General features: G+C 43.9%; 1 protein-coding gene across 5 annotated transcripts in view; it reads right to left on the bottom strand.

Moving 5' to 3' along the window:
* TMEM51 (transmembrane protein 51) overlaps positions 1-21,366 on the bottom strand; it is a 111,808-nt gene that overhangs the window by 20,283 nt on the left and 70,159 nt on the right. For 4 of the 5 annotated variants that reach the window (XM_088453957.1, XM_088453956.1, XM_088453960.1 and 1 more), the window contains one exon: positions 13,374-13,832. In XM_088453957.1, the coding sequence (XP_088310083.1) occupies positions 13,374-13,711 (338 nt within the window). In that variant the 5' untranslated portion in view covers positions 13,712-13,832. The remainder of the gene's footprint in view (positions 1-13,373; positions 13,833-21,366) is intronic. The other variant, XM_088453961.1, reaches the window with a different exon arrangement.

The following is a 21,366-nucleotide window of genomic DNA, read 5'->3' as shown; positions in this document are numbered from 1 at the left end:
ATTGTTATTGACTGTTTCGGGGTTAATCTGATTAAAGATGCATCTCAAGATGGCTCTCCTATTTGGTTTATCGGGCATTCCTTCATTTACTGGGCGCGTTAATCCCATTTATCCACCCGGTCAGCAGATTTATTGGGTGGTCGGGAGGTTAGGTGGTTAGGAATTAGGGGGCTCAGGTGGGAGGGAATCATTCCACTTGTCACCAAGTCCATCGCAAAACGGGGCGCACCTGGGTGCTTGGTTTTTCACGCCGGCAGCAATGATCTATGGGGAGGGACAGGTATCAGCCTTATCCTCCGTATTATAGCTGATTTGGAGGAGGTGCAGTCTCGGTGGGGTCCCATTAGAATAATATGGTCTGATATCACCCAGCGTCGCGTGTGGCGGTGCAGCGGTCTTAGCCTGTATGAGGAGGAAAGTTAATGCCTCGGTTGGTAACTTCGTTACAGTAAGAGGGGGTTCTGTCATTAAACACCCTTATGTCAAATATGATGACCCCAGTTTATTCCGCCCTGACGGGGTGCACCTTAATGAAGCAGGCATGGTGCTGTTTTTGCGTAGCCTTTTTTCTGCATTTGGGGTGGAATTGTAGTTTTGGGGTGGTGTGCTGCGGTTCTTTTAGACCTTAGCGTTGGCGGAAAAGCATTGCTTCTCAGCGGCCCAACAGGGCGCAAGTGGTAGTTGTGGGGCGCCTTCCTTTCCCAGGGCAAGTTGTCTCTGCTCTTAAGGGGGGACCTGGGCTTCTTTCTAGAGGTGGGGCTCAGTAGTACTAAGCCAAATGAAGGGGGGTGTAGCCTATTGTAACTCAGGTTGCGTCAGAGGCCTTCAGGCAGCCTCATTTACTATTTCATTGTGGGCTAGAGCTTGGGAAGCAATGCTTTTATCTTCTCCACCAGAGATTGTAATATAATAAATCTTTGTTCAATTTTGATTCCACTTCAGTTCTCTGTGTCTTCATTCAAGTTAATTAAGGCAATAAACATCTGTGTAAGGATTTAACTCCTCAGGGCATAGAGGGCTTATGTCTTCATAGATCAAACTTTAAATTTGTGTTTTTATTTTTGATCAAGTAGGAGTATTTCTATAGCAAACACAGAGAAGACATACAATCTATTAGAAAGACAACCTCCTTTAAAATTTTGGATATCATAGGACAACAATTTTGAAAATATTTTGGGAGACTGCAGGAGTCTCACATATAGGCCATTATTTTTTATTTTTTTTTTATAACTGTACAATGTTAAAAAAAAAAAAAAAAAGCTGCACTCCTGTTCTGAAAGTACTTGAATCACAAAAGCTTTTTACAGGTACACAAAATCAATGTGTTTCCTGATCATTTTATGCTGTAGTTATTTAGTTCAGACTCTAGCACAAAAGAGAAGTGCCAGGATACAAATGAAATGGCCGATAGTCTCTGTGTTAATGGGATCTGCCTCCACTCGTCTTCAGTGACTTGTCAGGGTGTACTTGTGACAAATTCTTCAGTGTCTTCTAGTTAAAAGGTTTAAAAACTTTGTAGAAATGTTCAAAGCAATTTCTGTTTCGGTCTTATCCCACCATATTCTGGGAGCCACCAACAGATAGTAATACAATTTAAATAGCATTTTGTTAAAAAGGTCAATTAAACCTAGGGCACAGAATAAAAAAATAAAACAGTTTCAATATAAAAAGACATTTGTCACATTTGGGAATGTAGGTGATGGGATTAGTTTTAGGGAAATAATTCGGGGACTGAATTATTGCTGCATTTGAGTGATCTCAACATTGCCATCAAATGTACTCCTATATTTACCATGTTCTGTGTGAAGCGCAGCTCAAGAGATGCGGGACAGGGAAAGACTGGTGAAAATGTGTTTTATGGTTGTGACCAGATGACTTTGCTCCGCCAGGTAATCGCAGATTTTTGTCCACTGACTTAGAATAGGGGTGGTTACCAAAGCCTTAACTAGTCGTTTTGGTGTCCTGGGCCAGAAAGAGCATTGGCAATGTCCCCCAAGGGTACTCGTGGTGTGCTTGTAACACATCGGTCACGAATTGGTGACTGTGTTCAGGGCTGCCATCAGAAATTGTGGGGCACAGTATACATGTAACAGACAGGGCCCCCTTATCAACCCCCGCCCTGGCCTTTTGAACGCAAAGTTCCAACAAGCCCTGTTGACCAGAAAAACCACGTTACATAAACACACGTGTAACATATATAGAACACGTATATAAAACACCTATACTTTATTTTCTCAGTTTGTCCAGTCTAGGTAACTGACAGAGGGTTTCAACTTGGGGACAATGGGCTTAAACCAGAACAGCTGGAGAACAGCATTTTGCGCTATTCTGGTGGTCACAGGATACAAGAGACAGACGTCTTAAGGCAAGATGTTTATTGCTCAAATGTCTTGAAAAGACATACTGATGTCACAGAAGTACAATCCTTCTAGATATACTCTACAGAGCTACATCAGCCCTTTATATAGTCAAAGGACACAATTCTTGAACCTCTAGGACCGTATACCAAGCAGACAACTCTCTCACAAAATATAAATAAATACATCTTACATTTCAAAGGACTGAACTGCCTTTTTTTTTCCATATATCTACCACCTCAAATTTAGTGTGCCAAATTGTTCAGCTATATGATTACTCCTACACAATACATGAATACTCCCACGAGTGCATGGACTGTAAACAAAGTAATTTAAGACTAGACATTTTGCTAGGTTAGGATAATTACCATCTCACTTCCTATGTCACAGAAAATGGCAATGCAAGTGCATAGTCCCTAAATTTAAAACATGCATTTCCCAAACATGGCGATTCTACAACTGCGCACAGTGCATTAAAAAATAACATGTTAAAATTAGGGGTGAGCGGGTTCGGATTTCTGAAATCCGAACCCCCCCGAGCCCCCCCGATCCGAGTCCGATCCGAATCAGGCTAGACTTTTCCCGCCTGACTCGGATCTGAAATCGAGGCAAAACGTCATCATCCCGCCTTCCGAGTCTCGCAGGTTTTGGATCCTATATAAGGTACCCGCGTCGGCGCCATTTTCTCACTCGGCTGTGGACAGTGAAGAGGGAGGGTGGGAGTTAGGGCTGTGTAGTGTAGTGTAGTGCTGCTGTTGTCCACTACTTCAAAGTCCATAGGGGCTGGCTGTGTTGTGCTGTGCTGCTGTTGTTAATAGGGGCTGTGTCCACTACTTCAAAGTCCATAGGGGCTGGCTGGACTGTGTTGTGCAGTCAGTTCTCCATAGGGGCTGTGTCCACTCCAAAGTCCTGTGCAGTGTCCCAGTCCTAAAGGGGTGCTGTAGTGTTGTCCAGGGGTGCTCCCCCCAAGTGCTAAAAAAATAATATATTTTCTGTGTTTGTGAATTGTGTGCGCAGTAGCCGCACGTGCATCAACAAAGTAGTGCCAAGCGTGCGCCTGTGTCATAAGTAAAGGGCCGGCTGGCTTGACCGTTAAGGGTGCTGTAACCCCCGAAAGTACACTCCAGTCCACCAAAAAAAAAATTATTTTCTGTGTTTGTGAATTGTGTGCGCAGTAGCCGCACGTGCATCAACAAAGTAGTGCCAAGCGTGCGCCTGTGTCATAAGTAAAGGGCCGGCTGGCTTGACCGTTAAAGGGTGCTGTAACCCCCGAAAGTACACTCCAGTCCAAACCAAAAAAATAATTATTTTCTGTGTTTGTGAATTGTGTGCGCAGTAGCCGCACGTGCATCAACAAAGGAGCAGCGCCAAGCGTGCGCCTGTGTCCCATAAGTAAAGAGCCGGCTGGCTCATTTCTTAAAGGGTGGTGTAACCCACAAAGTGCACTACTCTCCAGCAAAAATAAAAAAATATTTTCTGTGTTTGTGTGCGCTTTAGCCACACGTATATATCAATATAACATAAATGGAGGACCAAACTTTCTCCGATAAAAATAAAATAGGGAAAGATCAAGAACCACTTCCTCCTAGTTCTATAGCTGCTGCTGGGAGTTGTTCATCATCCCAGAGAGGAAGTAGGAACATCACTACTTTTACTAAACAATTGACCCTCCAACAGTCCCTAGCGATGAGGATGAAGTACGACAGCAGTCATCCTGAAGCAAAACGTATAACTGAGGCCTTGACTGCTATGTTGGTGTTAGACGTGCGTCCGGTATCCGCCATTAGTGCAGTGGGATTTAGACAATTGATGGAGGTAGTGTGTCCCCGGTTCCAAATCCCATCTAGATTCCACCTGCATCCTCAAAGCAGCAGCGACAAGCGTGCGTCTGTCTGTTAAAGGGTGGTGACACCCTCAAAGTGTGCTACACAAACAATTAAAATATTGTTCTTTTTTTTTCTGTCTTTGTGAAATGTGTGGGCTGTAGCATCCTCAAAGCAGCAGCGACAAGCGTGCGTCTGTCTGTTAAAGGATTACATCGGTGACAGCATCCAAGTAGGCATGTCAGACAGTCCGTACCTGTACTGGCAGGAAAAAGAAGCAATTTGGAGGTCCCTGTACAAACTGGCTCTATTTTACCTGAGTTGCCCCCCCTCCAGTGTGTACTCCGAAAGAGTGTTTAGTGCAGCCGGGAACCTTGTCAGCGAAAGGCGTAGGAGGTTGCTTCCACAAAATGTGGAGAAGATGATGTTCATAAAATGAATTATCAACTCTTCCAGGGAGACCAGCCTCCAGAACGTACAGAGGGACCTGTGGTTCCAGCAGGGACGAATTAATACTCTGTGAGGATGAGGATGTACACACTGAAGAGGGTGAGGAATCGGTGGATGAGGAGGATGAGGATGACATCTTGCCTCCGTAGAGCCAGTTTGTGCAGGGACAGATAAATTGCCAGCTTGTTTTGTGGGGGCCCAAACGAACCAATCATTTCAGCCACAGTTGTGTGGTAGACCCTGGCGCTGAAATGATTGGTTTGTTAAAGTGTGCTTGTCCTGTTTATACAACATAAGGGTGGGCGGGAGGGCCCAAGGACAATTCCATCTTGCACCTCTTTTTTTTCTTTGCATTATGTACAGTTTGGGGCCTAGTTTTTCAATGCCATCCTGTCTGCCACTGCAGTTTCACGCCTAGATGGGTCACGTGTTTGTGCCGCCCACTCGTGTCGCTTAGCATAGTCATCCAGCTACCTCGGTGCAACCTTTTGGACATAAAAACACTATTGTGAGGTGTGAGGTATTCAGAATAGACTGGAAATGAGTGGAAATTAAGGTTATTGAGGTTAATAATAGCATAGGAGCAGAAAAACCTACAAATTCTGTGATTTTAGCTGTTTTTATGCTTTTTTTCAAAAAAATACAGATCCAAAACACAAAACCCAGAACCCAAAACACGGAAGGGTGGTTTTGGCAAAACCAATCCAGATCCAAAACACGAAGAAAGATCCAGATCCAAAACCAAAACACGAAAAGTGGCCGGTGCACACCCCTAGTTAAAATACATGAAAACATTTTCATCTGCAATCTGCTGTTCTTTGCTAACACAACCCTGCAGTCCTGGCTGTAGAGCTGCACATTAACCTAAATGCATCAGTTAATATTTTAAAAAACACACACACTTAAATATTCTAGCCCCAGCTCCCAGCGCTGGAACTTGCCGATGCAGTGTCACTGACTAATAGGTTTACATTCTACAGACACAGCGTGCCCGGGGTTAATACATCTAGTGTCACAGCTGCCGGACTTCTCGGCGCCGCAATGCACAACATTGTTAAATATACATTTACATGATGCCTAGCTAGTTCATATGAAAATTACTCTGCAGCACAGGGAATTAACCCCTGCAGTGCCGTGGCCACCATCTTGACCATGTGGGCGGGTTTCCAGCTACACGTGGGCTATACCCCAACGATTTGTCTCCTGATTCTGCAGTCTCTTCAGGTGAAAGGAAGCTACCTGGGGATTGCCTAGTCCCCAGCCTAGACAGTCATCCATATTGCAGTGGGCCTTTTCTTGTTGGAGAACAATGTCTAAATAGTAACCCTGAAGTCCAAGGCTCCACTACAACAGTCTGTCAGTTGCCCCCAAGGTAGGATGCAGCCACTCAAAAGGAGGGTGGTCAGTAACCACTGTGGAGGGTCAGTGGTACAAAACAGTGCTGAAGTTGGTCCTATGTATTTTACCCCACCTCCCACTATAGTAGTATCCTGCTCAAACAAGCCACTGAGTGCTACTGTTCATATGGCCCTTCCTGGCTCAGTACTGCTCCAATTCCATGCAATGGCACATTAATTCTTACCACAATGTCCTGCTCCTGAATTTGTGCCATAACCACTGGATCTGGTACCAGAGCCTCCTTCAGTGACTGGAATGCCAACAGTGGCAACCTTTCCTAGTCCAATCTGTAAGGTGTGTCACTACAGAACTAGTCAGGGACATTTTGACCATAGGGCCCTACAGTTTCTAAAGTCAGTAACCGTTTTAGGGTTGGGAGCTGTGGACAGTCTCTGGTTGCTTCTATCTTCACTGGTTTGGGCCTACCCCTACCTCCATTATACCCCTTACACTGCACCTCTGTAATTTCTATCTGGCATTCATCTGCCCTACAATTCTCCTATGTCATTTCTATCTGGCTTTCGTCTGCCTTAATGGTCAGACCTGCCCACCAATTCTCCTCTAACATCCTATGACACAGGAAACCAACCTCGCCACCAAAGTATTTTCCTACTACCCATCAGCCTCTGTGTTCCAGGTGTTGTACATCATGGAGAGGATGCGTGTCTTCCCCAATCTATTGGGTACAGGCAAGGGACCTGCTATGTCCACAGCCACTAGCTGTAAGGGCTCAACTATGGGCAGGGACTTGGGGAAAACACAAACACTAGAGAGTGTCCAAGCCAACACCACACATCACAGGACTTACAGTTGGTATGGGCGTCATCTAACATTCCAGGCCAGAACAAGCTCTGCATCAGGCACTGTAGTGTAGTGTCCATCTCCGGGTTACTGTCCAAAGGAGTTTTGTGCGCAACCGGCACATGTTTCATGTCTGATCCCTATCTACTCTGTACGTTAACCCTTCCTTCCAAGTCTTATTCCCTGTCCCCATCCCGGAAAGGCTGCTGCCAGATTGGCGCCTCATACCATACCGAGATGAGTCATAGAGCGGAGCTTCCCTGAACTCCTGCCTGTAGCTCTCATTTTCTCCTGTTAGGACATACTACAGGGGGGTCTATGTTGGTATTTCTAGGGTCAGTCTGTAGTCTTCACGCTAAGGCTGGGTTGAAAAGGGGCATGGTCACTCAGAAAATGGGGCGTGACCTTGAGACACCACTTTTTCATCATTCAGACACTTTAGTCTTTTCCTCTGTGCTGGTTGATGCAGTGGATGGCTGTGCTGGCAGTTCTCTAGCCGCTGTGGTCTTTTCCTTTGGACTGGGCTGTACTAATGTAGACAAATGGAGGACAGCAGTCTGGCTGCTTGTCTCCATGTTATGGCATTAGCAAAGGCAGTAATGATACCACCACCAAGATCATTCCCCAGGACTACATCAGTTGGAAGGTTTATCCATGATGACAACATCTCACAACTCTTGGCCTGCTCCCCAGTCCAGTAGGACCCTTGCCACGGGTACCTCTTGCTCCTGTCCTTCTGCCACAGCAACTTGGCAGAGTCCACCTGCTCCTTGCCAGACTCCATAGTGCTGACTGGAGGAGAATCAGTCTCTTTGGGCTCATCTCCACAGGTTAAAAAAAAGCGAGCTGGTTTTCAACATTCGGAGTTGGGGTACAAGTCTGGGGTGCGGGACAGTTCATCCTTAGTAAAGTCAGATTTCACACAGCTGTAGCACTGCTTGTCCAGTGAAGGCCCCGCTAGTCTCTGATAACCAACAATGACAGGATGGGGCGGTTGCTAATCAAAAGTACCCGGATTGGAGGATGCTTGTTTTGGGGGGTGATTATATACAGGAGAACACTCATCTTTTGCTAAAGTTCTTTGCGTTTGGCTGCTGGTCAAGCACTTTTTCCCTTGTGGCCAAATTGCCACGTACTGGTCAGCTAGATAGGTGGTTTCCTGTTTAGCATCAAAAGGTAGTACTGCAAAAAAAAACTTTAATAAAAACAATTGCTGGCAAAAAAAAAAAAAAAAAAGTAGTACTGCTACTGGCAAATCAGGTCAATCAGTGAATCCCACAAGGTGACACCAGATACCTTCACCCACCATCATGTACTGGTTCAGCTGGGGGTGAACTGCTCATAGGTGCTGTTAGGGCTCTTGGGCAAGTCCCAGAACTTTTTCCTATAGAATTGATGAAAGTCAGACGAGACAAGGGGCGCCAAGAAGGGCTGTTTGGCGCGACTGCAGCAACAGAGTATGAGAACACCGGTACATAAATGTTAATGTTTGTATATGCTTTTGTAGACTATTACACAGTCTCACCTTTCTCTGTCTTCTTCCAATTGCCCCTAAATTTATCTCCACTATCCTATCCTGCCATACTATGCAGATGGGACAAAGAATTAATCCAAATATAAACAAAAGTTGCTGAAAGATAGAATTCCCTAAAGATGGGTCAACAGCCATTAAGCCTAAAAACGGGTTTTGTGAGCATAGGGACAAACAATGTTTATTACAGATGCCAATGACTATAGACTTCTCAATTACATAGAACTGTACTTTATATTTTGCCCCTATATTTCATAAGCCTGCTACTGAATGCATTGCATTTACATGTAAGGAAGCCAAATGTATTTATAGCACTTGGGTGTAGTTATAATGATGCTACATTTCTGGGCTCTGAACAGTTGCTGTCAATTCAACCTTCAAAAACCATGCATCTCAGATATAGGTTGTTCTTGTGCAATCTTGTACAGTGGATTCTCGCACATGTCTCCACATGCAGATGTAGCCTGGATAAAACCTGCCTGAATACCAAGATGCAAAAAAGTGACATTATAAAGAAGGCCCCATGTGCTGACTAACAGACAAGCTGCCAGGATTACAGTACACAGGACTTTTTAGAAGGTTGTGTTTAAAAACTTGCACTACTTAATAGAGATGTGTCCATCTAGCCGCAATACGCAGTAAAGCGTGATATGCCTGGCGTTAGTGAGCCACCAGGTCCCGTGCAACTGCTAGCGTCTGGCGACTTTTTTTTTTTTTTTCTTTTAAATGCAATGTGATGTGAAGAGACTAGGACACACCAAAACTGTGCTGATTAATTTGATATAGTGACACTTGTATATGTGTGTGCAACAAAGTCTGTAAACAGAACTTCGCATGCTGATTGAGATACACAGGTCGAACACAGGAGATGGGTACGGGATGCCGGCTCTCAGGTTCCCGGCAGTCAGAATCCCGACGCCGACATCCCAACAGGGTTAGAAGACAGACACTTGTCGTTTAGTATTCTAACCATCTTCCTACCCTAACCCTCCTTCCCCCGATGACTGAACCTAACCTCCCCCTTCCCGTACCCTAACTCTCCCCCCTTAGTGCCTAACCCCTAGCTCTAACCCCGCTGGCTGCCGTCGGGATGCCAGTGCCGGGTTTCTGACAGGTGTCGGGATTCTGCAGCAGAGACATCGCGGTAGCCACATACGCACACGTGACCCGGAAGCCGTTCACCAGTGCGACAGAGGACTTCAATCAACTAAGCCGGCAGGGTTAGAGCAGGATCCTGTTCGAGCCCCAGGAGGTAAGTCTCACACCTGAGAGGGTCACGGCGCCTGGTTCCCCATCGAGCCGCCGCCATCAGATCTCCTCCCCAGGCTCACGCAGCCCACCCAGTTATTGCTGACGGCGCGCGTCCGTTCATTTGGACCTGTGCTGCCGCAGAGTTCAGAGACGGGCAGCACAGCCCTGAGACTTGCTGTCCTGCTTCCTCCACACTCCCGTACTCCTACCCCAGGAAGATCCACACCCCGGGCATGATCAATCATCCATTAGCGGGACGCCGCTAACTATAAACAATTATTCTCTGCAGCACATCACGTTTTTGTGGATTATACTTTTTATTTACAATTATATTTACAGCTGCTCGTCTACAAGTACACCTGCATGTACTCAACATCCAGCAAATCATCAGTCATAAGAGGATATGTACAACAGTGCAACCTGATCAGTTGCTATCTTTCATTTTGTTCTTTTATTGCTTTATTAGACCGCTGACTAATTTATCTCTGCTGCCCAAGTGACACTAGATGTTTAGTACTTGTTTCGAAGTGGAGAGCCTGCTCCCATCACTATGTGATGCACATTGACTCTAATCATCAATAATACCATTTATATATGATTCTTTGTATTTATGTCAGTTTTGTCTGTATTTTTTGTTTATACAGGCATCTCATAGTAGGAACTTGAAATTATTTTTGATTGTGTATATGTACATATTGTTTTTGAGTCCCTTAGTAAACCTATGTTTCATATTATATCAGCCTCATCCAACTATATTTTCACACTACATTGTAGTACTATCCATTTCTTTGCGTTATACTACATTAAGGGGTTTATAGAGCGTGTTTTACCTTTTTACCTTATATTTTAAATCTGCCCCACCTGCAGTGCAACATGGTTTCACCAAGATGATCGGTTAAGTGCTAAATCTCACTCTAGTTCCAAAGCTGAATCAGGCCCCGAGTTCTTAATTTTTGAAGGTTTCTAGAATTTAGATTTTATTACAAAATTTCTTGAAAGTACAAAAAGTACACGGCTTATCAACTTACATTGGGGTAGTTGTACTAAGCCTTGGAGATTAAGTGGTGAGAGAAAGAACCAATCAATCAGCGGCTGTCTTTTTTCAAATACAGGCCCGTATTCAATTAGTTTTGCATAGGCGATAAAGTTTTGCCTGCCGTACTGTGCCTACATCGCGTATTTTAGCCGTGGAAACTTATCGCGCGTGTACTCGCGATTCTCCCTATTCAATTCCAAAAGACGCGAAAAAGCAACCCGGCGAATACAAACCAGTTGAAAAGTACTGACAGAATTGGGGAAATCAGCCTGATACCCCCTAAAAGATGCACTAACATTGGGGATCAATGTACATGCCCCCGATTAGCCCTAATAGAGCTATTTGGGGTACTTAAAGTGTGTAAATTTTTTCTAATTAGCGTCTTTGCACAAGTGGTGAAGAATAGTATTAAGCAGTTTTTTTTGGGTGAAAATAAGTAGCCCTGTCAAATTTGGGGTACTTGAAAATGGGTGCAAGCATGGTTTAAAGTCGCTAAACTAAAAAGAAGTTTAAAAAAACGTAAAAAGCGCACCTGAAGCATGCACTGCAATCCAAAAAATACCTCACCCATACTTGCAAACCCCCCAAAAGTCTATTTTGCTCATTTTTAAAGTGTGTACCCCTACTTTTGCACTTTTTTGCCCCCTTTTTCAAAGTGCTTCTTTGGGGTGTTCCTCAATTTTGTTAGGTTTTTTTTACGCAATTATCCTATGGGGGGCTGTCCCAAGGGTGCTGAGTGGTTTCCCCACCTTCGCACCCCAAAATAGCGATTTTGCCCTTTTTTTCTCCACCTATTCAGAGGCAAATCTTTTTCGCCTATTACATTGCATTGAGTTTTCAATTGAATACGGAGAGAAGTGTCCGCCTGGCGAAAAGTCGCAATCAGAGATACTTTTTCGCGGATTCCGACTTTTTGCGGCTAATTAAATATGGGCCACAGCCCGTGAAATGACAGTTATGAGTTGATTGGTTGGTACTTTATCTGTCTCCACCTTCTCTCTCTCCAAGGCTTAGTACATCTCCCCCATAGTAACGTATAAGCAGAAAAAGAAAATTAACCCCAGGGGGAAGCAGTATAAACTGTCATATCAATCCGTCTAATAGAATAATAGATCAAGAAAAACAATGTTGCATACTCAGATATGACATTTTAGATAAACTTATATAGGAAGCACAGTTTAAACCAAAAGACAGAAAATATGGGTAATATTTAAAGATGAATAATGTCACAGCAGTTCTTCTAGTTTGAAATTAACAGCAGGATACTACAATCCTTCCAGGCCTCCTTAAAGGTCTATAAAGCTGTATTAAAGAGGATGATGAAAATGGAGTCCTACAGCAGCCTGAGCTAGGACGCAACCAATGTCCTGGACTTAGATGAGGGGAGAGATTTACTGGGATCCACCCTGCTTAGTACACAAAAGGAGAATTGCATATTATATGCCTAATTCCCAGAGTTCCTTAGGGAACTTACTTTCTTGTATTTTCATAAGTTTGACATCACATTTCAGACCTGGAATGGCCAACAACCATTAAGTCTGAATGGATTTACTCATTACGAGCAGGGCCCTCTTACCCTTATGTATGTCATGTATGTATGTCTTTTACAACCCAGTATAATGTTAATCTTGATTCAAATTGTAAAGCGCAACGGAATTTGCTGCGCTATATAAGAAACTGTTAATAAATAATAAAATAATTACTACCCACAGTTCAGAGCATGGTCCAAATATATAAAACTGTTCAAAACCTTGAAAGTACGAAATTAGGCAACATTTAGCAAAATAGTCTTATGTCCTTTGTTGACAGGGCATGCTAAATCTAGTAGTTCAACTACCCGCTCTGAAGCTACATTTAACAGTTAACAATGCCAGCATGGCCATGATGTGCGTACAGTATTTGAATGTAGATAAAAATATGACTGATTAACAGACAGTAAAATTCTCACTCCACAATCATAAAAAATAAATATGCATAAATATACATACACATACTGTACATTTATTAATAAATTGCCATTTTATAAACGCCAGCTTGTATTTTAGTGGTGCTTTAAATTGACATATTTAGCCAAGTGCTAACCTGTATAATTTGGAAATGACAATCAATAAACAGCAGGGATGAGTCTAATGCTGGCCATACACGCTGCAATTATCAGGACGATCCGTCCGATATCGGCGGATCGCCGCGATAATTGTAGCGTGGGGGGTGGGGGGGGCGACCGAGGGTTAAATATTGCTCGGTCGGGCATGCTGGATTGTCCAGCATGCCCGTCCGATGCGATATTACCTGGTAAACTGTCGGCCGCATCGGGCAGTGTATGCCCAGCGCAGCCGACAGACAGACAGGAACAGGGAAATGTCTCCTCCCCCGGGGGCGGAGCACGGATGTCGGGCTATACACTGAGATTTCTCTCACAGTGTATGCCGCGGACATCTGCGGCTGGCAGCCGGCAAGATAAAATGTCTGTCGGTCTGACAGACATTTTATCTGGCAGTGTATGCCCAGCATAAGAAATTCTGAGATAAAGATATTTTAAAAACACACCTTTAGGTGTACAGAGCTCAGGATATTTCTGTAAAATTAAAGTACTGTATACTAGTAGAAGATGCTACTAATTGCTACATTAAGACACCGTTCCTTCCATAAACACATTGATCCTGTAATTAGGAAGATAACATGAAAGGGTAATATCTGTGTTGTAGGTAATCATATACAGTACTCACCTGTCAGTCTGTGGAACAGTTTCCTGCTGGACAACCCGTGACTCCTCCATACTTGGTCGCCGTTTGCGTTTGCTACGTATGCTCAAGCAGATGGCCAGTAGGAGCAGCGCTATGCCTGAACCCACCAGGACGTATGCCACAGAAAAAGTCTTACTTTTTAGATTAATCTCCCCTTGATTTGCTGAATTGCTGCTGTTTCCTTGGGATGGGCCAGGTTTGTCATTGCTCCCAAATCCTGGGACAAGGTTCCATACCGCCATTACCACACCAAGCACCAAGAGGCCCACTCCAATGGCTGTGAGGGCATAATGGGATCGACTAGATTTTGATTGTGCCATGGCCAGTGACCAGTATAATCACAGGTGTAAACAAATGGTCCAGTCTTCGTTTACATCTCCTTTCTGCAGAGGTGAGGACAAAAAAATTACGCTACCTGCAGTCCAGATACATTATAGGTGCCTGCATAGTAAAAGAAAATAAATCAATGAGAATAAGGCTTTGCCACCCATCATCTCTATGTATACATTTATTTATATTCTACAGATTTTAGATGCAATTCCATCTCTATTGATTGCAATGCCCATGATCCTGGCAATAACCATTTACTGTAAACAGGGTATAAATATTACATTAATGTTAGAACAAGGAGAATCCTGATGTCTGAATGCGGTCTAAACACCACTCTGCCGAACGCATATACGTTAGGCTGTGGCTTGTGGCATTATACGTCTAACCATCAGCTCTTCTCTATGATTGTGTGTTCTATTTCATTAAAGGTATTTTCAGAACTTCATTTATTCCCAATTACACTGAAAGGTATCTCTGGAGTTTCAATCATTTGAGAAGCATGTTCACAATTAGTTGAATGGTAAGCATTTTGGGCCTCATTTAATCAACAAGTTTTATCATTCACAAAGAGTGATAAAACGCGTTGCATATAATAATGGTGCTCCAGCCAATCAGCTCCTGTTGTCTATTTAAAAACTCGTTGATAAATGAGGCCCATAGTGTTTTTAATAAGTTGCTAAATAAAAAGTCTGTATACACTATGAAGCCCCCTGCTAATGCTTTTACAAAATTCCCAAGCCCAAAGGATTTTGGGAAAGCAGCAGACCTGTTGAGAATACAATCTGGATGTCAATTTTACTAGGTTGACTAAGACGACTTGTCAACATGATAGGATCAGAATGACACTATTTAATTTGCTTTAATTAAATTCTGACTGAATTAGTGAGTGAAGACCACAATGGATTTGTATCTTACATTTGTTATACAGAGTTATAAAATTAAGTGTTTTGAAGAATATTTAATAAAAATTATTTGGAGATGCAGCAATCTGAGTTATAGACTGAAATAGGAAATACATTGTGGTACTGGAGAGCTTACAGCCTTATATACAGTACTAAAAAGCGGCTATTTAGCACTTAGTAAATTAGTTGTACTTAGACGGGAACAAAAAAAAAGCACCATCTTCGTCTCTCAGCTAGTTCAACCATCACACCTACAGAAGCTACTTCAAATAAGGTGCAAGTCAGCTAGTCAATGACACACAAGCATTGTAATCAGTATGTAAAGCCGGCAGTCGGGATAAGAATCATAATACCGAGAGCGGTATCCCGATGGTTGGTATCCCGATAGGGGTCGGGTAAGTATACTTACCCTGCCCCCTTCCCTCCCTAACCCTCCAGCATCGCGGCCACTGGTCTCATAACTACATCCCCAACCATTGTCCCATTACATACACATATCACATGTCTACATTGAAGTAGATGGACACAGAGATAAGTAAGGACGGAACATTATCCTGTTCTATGTAGAGCCATTTTATGCTCTACCTACCTGGGCAAAAATGGAAGTTATTATTACCCTGCTCAGTTCACTTAGGTGCTGATAAATGTATAAATGTAATACACAGCAAAATTTAAATGCTACATTTGGCTTATTTGCTAAACCATAAAGTGTTTCTGCAGCTAAACATGTATATATAATTGTGCAGAAAATATTATTATAGCGGTTTGAAAAGCTTTGAAAAATGTTCAAGATTTGTTCTGCTCAGATATTCTGTAAAGAGGACAAACTATCTTGCACACAGATTACAGTTAAATGTTTGGTTGCCAAATACCTACTAGTGCAGAGAGAGACAATGTTGATTTTGGACTGAACAACATCAGAAACAGTTTTCAAGATATACACAAAATTTGCATATTCTGTGATTGCCTACACAGATCTGTGCATTTACATATGTAGCAGCATTTGACGTTGCATGCATGTCAAAATCACATTGCTTTTTACCCATGGATATAAAAAAATGGCATTTCAATGCAATATTATGTTTGTCTGATGAAGAAGGCTTCAAATCTATTCAGTAGGCAAAAAAAAAAAGCATCACTAATGTCCCTTTCCAACATTCTCTATGTAATCAAATTATGGGTTAGGGAAATTCCACAAACATCTAAAGAGTTGCAATCAAAAAAGGTATTTAATAACGTATATACATCTGCCAAAAGGAAGCAAATTTCAAATATATGTCAGTGCACAAAAGGTGTAGGTAATATTAACACATCAATTCAAAAAGCAATCTAAATGTACCGTTTTCCTTACCATGACATTCCAAAGCAACACAAAAAAGTTCTCTGACAAAAAGCTAAAGTTATACATCACTGCATGTCAGTTACATTTGCTGAGACATCACTGGAACTGTCCTTGAGTATAAAATCATTTGCAGCCTGTACTGAGCATTTTGGTTTCCTTGGACACAGAGAGAATAACACAAGTGCTGATTTTTCACTTCCCCAGAGTGATTTATTGTATTCTAGAATGAGGTAGTCATATCATGGTCTCCAATTCTTAGGCCGGCTACACACTTGCACGATATCGGCCCAATTTGGCCAAATTGGAACACACTGGGCATATCGTGAGTGTGTATGCCCGATTTGCGCGCTCCTGTGGCCGCATGTGATATTGCTGCACGGCCAATCACACGCATACGAGGCTGCACATATTAATGAAGGATGGAACAGTGATCGCTCAGTCGTTCATTAAACCTTTTAAGTGTGTACTAGCAATTATGCGATGTCCAGGGTGAAGGTAAATCACCCTGAACATAAGCACGATCGCTGGTGGTTCAGGTGTGTACCCACCCTTAGATTAGAGCTAGAAATGTGGCAGTAGGTCTGCCAATAAACTGTAATACTGTAGAATGTAACATTCCCCCACAGTGGTTCTTACTGTCTAGATGTCCACACACAAGTATGTTTTTACAGGATTGAAAACAGGTCTCTAGAGCTGCTCTTTGTATTTAACATCACAGAGTGTCTTTCATTGATCAGTGGTAAGAATTCACATACTAAAGGATCCGAGGATTTAAGAAAATAGACCAACACCAAACAAAAAAACTAACCAACTGCCTGTAGCCAGGGGGTGTTACAATCGGGAAACCGGCTGCCTTAATACCGACAGCCGGCTTCCTGGCTGTCATATCCCGGCGAGGGTGAAATGCAGATCGAAGGGATGCCGGGCGCCGCGAGCGGACAGCCGCGGTGGGGGTGGGAGGGTTAGATTTAGGGCACCCCGGGGGGACTTAGGGTTAGGCACCCCCCCCGGGTGGGTTAGGTTTAGGCCGCGGGGAAGGGGTGGTTAGGGTTAGGCACTTAGGGGTGCCTAACCCTAATCCCCCCCCTCTAAGGAGGGTTAGGGGGTTAGGTTAGTTTATACTTACCTTAGGGACGATCGGGATATCCAGCGCTGTCGGGCTTCTGCTGACGGGAACTCTGCTTTTGTCGGCCAGGTGCTGCCGGGAATCAAGCTGCCGGCAGTATTTCATACCGATTCCAGCCAGGGGCATATATGGAGGAGGACCCAGTGCATCCTGGGAGCCAAAGCTTGTAGTTAACTGTTTGGTGCCTGGATCACTCCAACCAAATACCCCAAGGTAATTTCTGTGGACCATATGGACCCAGAAGAAGAAAATAAAATGTGAAAAACATGGAGTTTCCTGTGGTACAGATGCGTCCTCATACACATAGCATCTATAACGCAAACGGCGCAACAGAGCCATTCCGAGAGATGCAGCCTACCATCTTTTTCTTTCAGCTTTGTATCGCAGACACAGTAAAAAGCAGTTTACAGTGCACTAGAGAAGCTAGGCTGACACTTATCACACATGAATTCGTTTTACACACATACAAAGTCGCAGATGAAGCACAGCAGCACTTGGAGGGAGAAAAAGCAACGGCCGCTGCATGATAGCTTTTCGTATAGAAATTCAGACTCATTCACACACACAAATGTCGCACATCAAATTGATCTCCTGAATCATTTTTGGAAAAAATGGCTGATTGAATCCTATGGCATGGACTCTTTCACCTTCCTGTGGAAAGAGCGCACTGTGGGCCCAATTGAGACCGCTCGCTAGGCTGCATTCGCTCGTAGCTGCCAATGGTTCACAATCCGCGCATGCATCGCAGTGCGCAAGCTAGTCCATGCGATCGGGAAGTGTTCGCTTGCTGCGCATAGATTGCTCGCTAGACAGTGACAGGACAAGCCATTTGTGAAAGGTAACAGGGGTTGGTCGTTGGAAACAGGGGAGTGGTGGTGCGAACCCAGGCGTGTCTGAGCGTCTTAACGCCGTTTAAGAGGCGTGCATAATTATCACAGAGCATCATAGTACACGTCACTTGGTTGTATGTCACACTGAAGTGCTCACAGTAGGGTATGGTCAACCACAAGCGCTGCGACCGCATCTGATGTTACCGCTGGCTGCATACACTTCCTGGAGATGATGTGCATTAGTGGGTGTCTTAAGACAGACTAGTGGGCATCTGCATAGACATCGCGATCGCATGCCAAAACATAGTGGGCGTGCTAATGCCGTACGATCGTCTGCCTTTGTTGAATTTGCATACGCTGGGTGTGTGCAAACGCATCTAACAAGCAGGCCTGAAATGAGCCCTGTGTTCCAACTGGCCCTCCACCACCTGGTGCTTCATCTCGTACCTTTAATGCAAAATTCTTGCACTATAAAGACAGTGATGCGGTGTTACCCGTGGGACGGACTAAAAGGCCCTCTAGTTAGAAACGGCGTGAGGATCTCTGCTTTTCCAGACTTGGAGGTTCAAAAGGATAGAGCCCAATTTCTCCCTATTAAGCGCAGACTCCGGGACTTAATTTGTCATATGCAATGCTTTTCCCATCCAAGCTCCGGGTCGTGGCCGTGGAGAAACCAAATTCTTTTCCACTCCACAGGAAGCGGCTGCCTGGCTTGACCTCCTGGAGGCTGGCTATTTAATCCAGTCTGAACCCCATTTTTTGTCACTTTGGCCATTTTATCACTATGCTTATCCAAGGGGGCAGGTTTAATTTCAGTATTGCATATTTTTTTTTAAAACTTGCTGTGTTTGACATATGATGCGTATTTTTCATGTTTGCTTACGACACTGGTTTTCCATTGCCGGGGGGCTCCCTTGCAATGGCGGTTGCTACAATTTATTGCTCTATTACGTTATTGGTATTAATTTAGCTTGTATAAACTGCGATACTATTCTCCAGTTTTAGTTTGGCGTTTGAGATCTAGTTATGCAAATGGTAGGGGTGCTATACAGGGTGGGGGGTAAGGGACTTAAAAATAAGAAGTTTTTTTTTATTATTATTTTTATTACTGCTACACTGTTTTTTTTTTCTATTGATTGTGTGCTGCTCCTAGTGGTAGAGGAGATAAGCTCCATGCGGTTATTATATTTTCCTGTCTCTGAATGTCTCAGTTGAATTTTCTTACGTGGAATGTCCGCGGAGTGAGCTACAAAGTTAAGAGCTCCTTAGTATTAAAATAATTCAGATATTATCTGGTCTTTCTGAATCTCATTTGGTTGGTAATAGGCTCCCCTCTCTCTGTTGACCATGGGTGGGCTGGGCGTATCATGCCTCGCACACATCAGCGTCACGTGGGGTTTCGATACTCGTTAAGAAATGTGTAACTTTTGTACCGAATTCGGTTAAGACGGACCCATATGGGCGATGTGTTTTTATTGATTGTAAAAGTACACTCTATGTTGCCATTTATACTGGCTGCATATATATACACACCTCCCCCTTTTTCCTACAAAGTATTAAACATGCGGCTGAGTTTGTGGCCCAGTGTCCCGGTACTCCTGTTATATGCCTGGGGGATTTTAATAATCTGGCAGATCCTTCTATAGATAAGTGGTGTAAAACCTCCAATGTGTACACTGGAGGGGGGTCGTCGGGTTTGCTAACTATATAGACAGTCTAGAATGGGTGGACGCTTGCAGGGTAAAACATCCGGGCGTACAACAATTCTCCTTTTTCTCTGTGTCCTTTCACTCCTTTTCTAGAATTGATTTGGCCCTGGTTTCTCCCTGTTTGATTCCCCAAATTAACAATATAATATATAAGGCTAGAAGGGTATCATACCACTTACCTCCCCTGATGTCGCTTGATGTGGACTGTCCAAGGGGCCAGGTATTTTGAAAAACAATATTTTGGTACTCACCATTAAATCTGTTTCTTTGAAGCCACAGGGGACACAGGAGCTAGTACTGTGGGGTATAGATCGGGTCTAGAGAGGAGCCTGCAATTTAAGAATTAAATCAGTGTGACTGGCTGCTCCCCCTCTATGCCCCCCTCATCCCCAGTTTAAGAGCTGAGCCAAGAAAAGACAGAATAACAACTCTAGAAGGAACAGGTACAGAAGAAGAAACAGAACAGCAAATAGAAAGGACAGTCTGAAACATAACAGTCACACTATAACACAACCAGAGAGCAGCGCAGGATGGGCGTCCAGTGTCTCCTGTGGCTTCAAAGAAACAGATTTAACGGCGAGTACCAAAATCTCGCTTTCTTTATCAGCCATAGGGAACACTAGAGCTAGTACTGTGGACACGTCCCAAAACTCCCTGTCCGGGAGGGAGAACGCTGCGACACCTGATAAACCAAACGGTCAAATTGAGAATCAGAAGCCGCAAAAGGTGTCAAATCTATAAAACCAAACAAATGTGTAAACTGCAGACCAAGTAGCCGCCCAGCAAAGTTGAGAAAGAGAAACCCCCCTGGCAGCCGCCCAGGAAGGTCCAACAGAACGCATAGAATGTGCAGAAATGGAAGCCAGAGGAGTTCGAGAAGCTGCCAAATAAGTAGCAGAATTCAACGTGCCAACGTCTGTTTAGAGGCAGGGAAACCACGCTTAGCCACATCATAAAGAACAAAGAAAGGATCAGACTTGCGGCAGACTAGCTGCATGATCCACATAGATACGCAAGGTTTGAATAACATCCAATGAACGAGACAAGGGCTAATTCTCAGCCAACACAAGAACTACAATAGGCTGATTAATGTGAAATGAGAAAACCATCTTCGGAAGAAATGGTGCGGTGGACCGCACAATCATCATGGAAGACCAGGTAAGGAGAGGGACACGAGAGAGCACCTAACTCCAACACTATCCTGGTGGAAGCCAATGTCAATAAGAGCACTGTTTTCCAGGTCAGATACTTCAATTCCACCATCTCCAGTGGTTCAAAAATTGAAGACTGTAGAAAAGAAAGCATCAAGTTGAGATCCAAAGGAGCAGTAGGGGGGTACAAAAGGAAGCTGAATCCGGACAACCCCCTGTAAAAATGTCTGCACCTCCGGAATTAAAGGCAACTTACGCTGGAAAAAAACAGATAGGTCAGAGATCTGTACTTTCAAAGATCCCAGACGTAGTCCTGCATCCAGACCTGACTGGAGAAAATGCAAAAGGCAACAGAGACAAAAAGGAAGAGGACTTTCGCACCAAGCCACGTACAATGATAGTGGGCTTAAGTCACTGGTCTCCTAACTAAGCATGGTTGGAATACCCTTACGTTTTAACAACTCTGTTTCAACAGCCACGCCGTCAAACATAGACGCCACAAGTCTGTATAAAGAAACTGACCCTGCTGAAGGAGGTCCAGGCATCACGGAAGGGTCGTCTGCAAGAAGCTGCTGCAAGTTTGAG

Source organism: Taudactylus pleione, unplaced genomic scaffold (assembly GCF_031769625.1).
Source record: "Taudactylus pleione unplaced genomic scaffold, aTauple2 ptg000604l, whole genome shotgun sequence".
Taxonomy (NCBI): Eukaryota; Metazoa; Chordata; class Amphibia; order Anura; family Myobatrachidae; genus Taudactylus; species Taudactylus pleione.
This window is presented reverse-complemented; position numbering and strand designations above follow the sequence as displayed.